We start from the raw sequence: 6,299 nt of genomic DNA on the forward strand, positions 1-6,299 counted from the left end.
CAAGGAGAAGGAGCTGCGACCGGAGAGATGCTCTAATCTCCATGGCATTGCTTGGAGCAGGCAGAGGTAAGAAGCCGACCCCACTTCCCTAAGCTCCCCACTCCCATTGCTTTCTTATCCCACTGCTTCCTTTCCCCTTCCCCGTCCCTGAGTTCCCCTCCTCCCCTGGCCACCTGCTGTTCCTAGCACTGGGGTGGGGGGGTGTGCGGATTCCTGACCTCTCTAAAGAACATAAGAACACAGGGGACTTCTCAGCTTCCCATCCCCACACCCTGACCTGCCATTCCTTTTCCCCCTCCCCACTCTGTCCTTCACCTTCTCCTCTCTGTCCTTCATCCTCTTTCTCTTCCTTCCTTTGAGCTTTTCTTTCTCCAAGTGTGCCCCCTCCCCTCAGGGGAGCCAAGGGAGGGAAAATGAGAAAGGGTCTAAAGTGGGGAAAAAGGCAATGGAGGGGGTACTCCTGCCCAACTCTGGTTGCCCCACCCCCCTGGTTAGCTATCACCATAGCAACTCAGATTACTGGGCTCCATATGGAAAACAAAAAGGGGGGTGCTATGACCTCATGGAAGGGTGCAGAAAAGGGGCTGAGGGCTCCTCCATAAGGAATGTCCTCCACCTTTGGTTTTTCTGCTTTTCTACCTTTCCCTTTCACCTCTCCCAACCTCTGTATGCCCCTTCTGAAACCTACCTCCCTTGGACCCTTTCCCCACCTTACTGTGTTCCTCTGATTTACTCCAACTGCCTCCCTAGGGCTCTATAGCATCAATAGCCTCATTGCTTTTGCAGCCCCCCACCCCCACCCCAAGAGGAGAAAGCCAAGGTCACGTAGTGGGGCCCCAGATTTTATGTCTTCAGCTCCTTCCCATCACTCTCTTCCCTTACCTAGAGGACCCTTTAGTTCCTTCTCAGTCTCTGGATCTCCCATCTACTTTCCCCTTTCTTTCCTCCTCCCTTTCCCTAAGCTCTCCCTTTTCTTCTTCTTCCACCTCCACCCACCCATTCTCTATTCTCTCCCTTTCTGGATTATTCTGTTCTGAGGTCAAACAGTTTCCCCTCCTTCAGGTCCTCTTGCCCTCTGCCTTCAATTCCATCTTCCTCTTTCCGATACTCCCCTAGGTCAGAGAAAGGGAAAAGTTAAGTCTTGAGAAGACAGGAAAAAGGTGATAAGTTACTAACCTTAGGAGAATGGAGGGTTTGGAAAGGGATGGAGGATACATACCCTACCTCACTGCCCCCCCTTCATTGTCACCTACTTTGAACCTCCAGTGGAGCTGAGCTATTTACTGTTCCCCTATCAGTGAATCTGGGGAAAAATTAATGGAGATGGGGTTGGGTTGGGGGGAGATTGGATAAGGAGACTGTTGCAAGGGGTTTGGAAACAGGAATAGGACAAACGGGTGAGCTGGGGTTTTTGGCAGGAGAACACTGTTGAAGTTAAAAGGAGAGAGGGAAATGGCAAATGATGGAGTGAGGCTGAAATACCATTTTCCCTAGCAGCTTATAGGAGCACCACTGACCCCAGGGTTTCCTTGTAGAGCCAGGGAGACTGACTAAATGACATCTGCAGGTTGCAATCTTTTGTGATTTCAAATGAAGGAAGGAAGGAAGCTCAGGAAACCAACTGAAAAAAGGAAGCCCGACCCCTGGCCTATCTGCAGCTCTCTTTACCACAGCAGGTTCTGTCTGCTGAAAACCCCCACACTCATGGAGAGACCCAAAGGAGCTGCAGTCCACTGAGTCTGTTGGAAGATGAGACAATAGGAAGTCAGGTGGGAATGGAAATCAGAGGATCCCACCCAGCATCCTAGCAAGGGTGCTTTTTCTTCACTCAAGGGAGAGGAAAGACAAGATATATATAGAGAGAGGGCTTCTCTTTTGACCCTTAGCCTTGGAATCCTCCTTCTCCTTTCTACCACAGCAAATGACATCTTAGGGGAGCCGTGAAGGACAAGGCAGTGGGGTAGGCCACAGGCACTTTTTTGCCTCATTCTAGGGGGGGAATTGGGAAACGGGGATCATAAGGGTCATGGGGGGCAGTCTCAGTGGGGCTCCTGGGTGAATCCATTCCCCCCACCCCCCAGAACTTAAGGGGGGGTGGGGGGCAGAGGAAGAAGAGGAGGATGGCTCGGGGCGGGACAGGGGTGGAGGAGGCCTCCCTCCGCTCCAATGCCCTGTCATGGCTGGCCTGTGGAATGCTGGCCCTCCTGGCCAATGCATGGATCATTCTCAGCATCTCAGCCAAGCAGCAGAAACACAAACCCTTGGAACTATTGCTCTGCTTCCTGGCTGGCACCCACATCCTCATGGCAGCAGTGCCCCTCACCACCTTTGCTGTGGTGCAGCTCCGACGCCAGGCCTCTTCAGACTATGACTGGAATGAGAGCATCTGCAAAGTTTTTGTCTCTACTTACTACACGCTGGCCCTAGCCACCTGCTTCACTGTGGCCTCACTCTCCTATCACCGAATGTGGATGGTCCGCTGGCCTGTCAACTACCGGCTGAGCAATGCCAAGAAGCAGGCACTGCATGCTGTCATGGGCATCTGGATGGTCAGCTTCATCCTATCCACACTGCCTTCCATTGGCTGGCACAACAACGGCGAGCGATATTACGCCCGGGGCTGCCAATTCATTGTCTCCAAGATCGGGCTGGGTTTTGGGGTCTGCTTTAGCCTCCTGTTGCTTGGTGGCATCGTCATGGGGCTGGTGTGTGTGGCCATCACTTTCTACCAGACACTGTGGGCCCGACCCCGTCGGGCAAGACGGGCCCGGAAATCAGGGGGTAGAGAGGGATCAAGAGGGGGAGGTCCTGGGGGCCTAGGAACCCGGCCAGCATTCGAGGTTCCAGCCATTGTAGTGGAGGATGCCCGAGGGAAGCGTCGTTCTTCGCTGGATGGCTCTGAATCAGCCAAGACGTCCCTGCAGGTCACCAACTTGGTCAGCGCCATCGTCTTTCTCTACGACTCACTCACTGGGGTGCCCATCCTGGTGAGATCAGGATTCCATACTCCACTTCCCTCTCCCTACCATCCAGCCTCTAACTTCCCCGTTCAATCTGTAGTTCCCTCCATCTAGAATAGAACCTTCTCCACCCTAAATAGAAGTAACTTTCACCACCAGTCCCTTCTGTCCCAACCTCCAAGTCTCCATCATACCTCTATATTATGGCTCTGCCTCCCCTCCTCAAGCCCCATCTCTCCATCCCAGTCCTCTTGACCTTCCTCTAGTTAACCTTCCTATGCTCCTTCTCCCTAGTCTCCTTTCTCCCTGATAGAAGCCCATCCTCCAGCTGTCCCTTAAATCCCACTGTCAGAGGCAGACTGGGCTGGAGAGACCATGGCTCTGAGCCCTCACAATGGTTCTGATGAGCCCTCCTGCCCTCCTTCCCCAGGCAGTGAGCTTCTTCTCACTGAAGTCAGACTCTGCGCCCCCCTGGATGGTGCTGGCGGTGCTGTGGTGCTCCATGGTGCAGACGCTGCTCCTGCCCTCCTTCATCTGGTCCTGCGAGCGTTACCGAGCCGATGTGCGCACCGTGTGGGAGCAATGTGTGGCTATCATGTCCGAGGAGGACGGCGAGGATGGTCAGAGGATGTCCACCCTCCCCACCGCATACACTGCTCCCTTCCTGCACCAAGAACACTCCTACAGACTCCTAAACTCTGATTTCACTAAATATACAGCTCCTTTGCTGCCAAGTGTCTGCGAAGGGCACTGTAATGCCACCCTCACCTTATTATCCCTCTCTGTCCCTCCGTTTTCTCATCTATAAAATGAGGGGGACGCCCGTTTCTGAAGCTCTGACTCTCCTTGTGCACAAGGTTAGGGTCCACACACACTGCACTGTAGCTCCCCCTGTTGGACGCATCTCCACCACTGTATTTACGGTCCCTTCAACCTTCCCTGCCACCATTCACACTGGGCGATCCTGCTTCACCCTTAGTCTCTCAGTCTTGATTTCTAGGCCTTTCTTTTCCCCTCTGTTGCTTCTAGCCCTTACATGCTCCCTACCCTCCCTGTACAAGATACATCAATCCGAGACCCTCTCTTCTCCTCTCCCTTTACCCTGATACAACTTCAAGCTCTTTTCTCCTCTGTGATCTATTCACAACCTACCTTTTTGTCAGAAGCTACACATACACACACACATACTCATATACATACAAACACACACATACACACTCACAGCTCCTTTTTCAATCAAAGGGTTGGGGTCAAGAGGGAAGTGGGTATCCAGGGTCAAATCATAAGAAGAGGTCTGGGGGAAGCCGGGTGATGGGCATCCTGGGGACAATGATAGTTGTATACATTGGGTGGTCTCATGATGGAGCCACCTACTTTATCCCCTTTTTCTTTCCAAGATGGAGCCTGCAATGACTATACTGATGGACGGGTCTGCAAAATTCGTTTTGATGCTAACGGGGCTGCTGGGCCAGGGGGACAAGACCCCACCCAGGTGAAGATGCTGAGTGGGAGGCACATGCTATTTCCTCCTCATGAGAGAGTCCACTATTTGCAGGTATGGAACTGAGAAAGGATGGGGTGTTCTAATCTCCTAGATAGATCTTTCCCTCTCCTCTTTACCATCAGCCCACCATGAAGGCAAGGAAGACCAATAACTGGGAAAAAGAGAGATACTTGGGCTCTGTCTGTCTCCATTTGCCTACCCCTCTCCCCCAGTGATCCAATGATTTTCTGTATTCCCGGGTCAGGGGTAGGAGGTGAGGTACCACTGGCAGTCCTCCTACTACCTGCAGAAGGACTAAAAAGTACAGGGATAGATTGGAGGGGCTTCAGGTGCTTTTCCTGTGTCAGTTCTCTTTGAGCATCAGCTTCCTCATTTGTAAAAAGAAAGTGTTGGCCTGGATGTTCTCTAAGTCCCTTAAATCTAAGTCCCATGAAACCTAAGAAATCAATACAGAAAACACATAACTGTGATGGAGAGAAAGAAGGTCCTATTTCAGCTTACTGTGTGGTTGTGTGTGTGTGGTTGTGTGCGTGTGTGCATGTGTGTGTGTACCCACACATGCATGCAATGTAAAGGAGAACTAGAGGGGAAACCTATTGAAACTGGTTTTTGAGTTAGTTCTACCAAAAAAAAAAAAATGCAGGTAGAGAAAGAAAAGGTGGAGAAAAGCTCTCACCATCGTTTGGGTACATCCCTCAATATTCCAAAAGTTGTCCTATATATTGCTCCATGAAGTTCCTCAAGATCTCACCTTTCCTCCATCCCAGGTCCCATTGTCCAGGAGACTATCCCATGATGAAACCAACATCTTCTCTGCTCCTCGTACACCTGGCTCCTTCCTGCATAAGTGGTCATCTTCAGATGACATCCGGATAATCCCATCCGCAAACAGGGAACTAGGGGCACTCCGGGGCATGGAAGATGATGAAGAGGAGTCTGGAGCATTGACCAATCTGCATCAATTCCTGGAAAGCAGAATGCTAGGAGGAGGTGAAGGACCTCCAAGGGGACACGGCTTCTTCCGAGATGAGATCACTACCTTCATTGATGAGACACCTCTGCCTTCTCCAGCTGCCTCCCCAGGTCCCTCTCCCCGTCGGCCCCGGGCGTCAGGTCTCTTACCCCGTCGTCTTTCCCTAGGATCTCCTGATACTGGGGTAACAGGAGTGTCTACGGGGCTATATACAGGGCGACGGTGCTCCCTCACTGGAGTTGAGGGGGACTCACAGGCTTGGGGTGGAACTTGGGGCCCAAACACACCTATATTCCACCCATTGAGCCTGTGAGCCCATGGTGAATCCAACAGACTTAAGAGGAAGGGAGCCTGGGGTAGATGTCTCCCTTAACCTAGTCCTGTCTACAACTAGCAACAGACTTGAACCCAGGACAACTGTCAGCAGCAGACTTAGAAGGGAATGGGGGAACTGGATTTGGGGCATCATAGCTCTGACTACTATGTCTATAAGACTGGACCCTGCTCCTTACTTCCCATCATCCCCAGCCCAATGTATTAAAATCTGAAGTGTTACTGTGGAATCAGTTGTAGCCACTGTGTCCTGGTGGGTAGGGGTGCTGGTGGTGGTGGTAGTCAAAAGGTCAAAGGAATAGATCACATTTATATGTTGTTTGAAGGATTTTAAAACCTTTTCCTCACAACTCCCTGAGGTAGGAAGAAAGGACTATGGAGAGACAGATCCAGATAGAGGGGCAAAGAGACACACACAAAGTCACATACACAATCTCACATACAGATATTCCTAGTCCCCCCTATCAATCATTCAACTGTGCATACAGGTGCTTTGCAGTTTACAGAGTTGTTTGCTCATAACAACCCT

At 51.5% G+C, this 6,299-nt stretch overlaps 1 protein-coding gene across 1 annotated transcript; it reads left to right on the forward strand.

Moving 5' to 3' along the window:
- Positions 1–2,120: 2,120 nt before the first annotated feature.
- On the forward strand, positions 2,121–5,913 carry GPR162 (G protein-coupled receptor 162). Its single transcript, XM_027843348.1, has 4 exons — positions 2,121–2,987; positions 3,391–3,580; positions 4,358–4,515; positions 5,232–5,913. The coding sequence occupies exons 1-4, from the start codon at positions 2,121–2,123 to the stop codon at positions 5,748–5,750; spliced, it is 1,734 nt and encodes a 577-aa protein (XP_027699149.1). The 3' UTR covers positions 5,751–5,913.
- The last annotated feature ends 386 nt before the right edge of the window (positions 5,914–6,299 follow it).

This window comes from Vombatus ursinus, unplaced genomic scaffold (assembly GCF_900497805.2).
Source record: "Vombatus ursinus unplaced genomic scaffold, bare-nosed wombat genome assembly UNPS02014906.1, whole genome shotgun sequence".
In the NCBI taxonomy this organism is placed as follows: Eukaryota; Metazoa; Chordata; class Mammalia; order Diprotodontia; family Vombatidae; genus Vombatus; species Vombatus ursinus.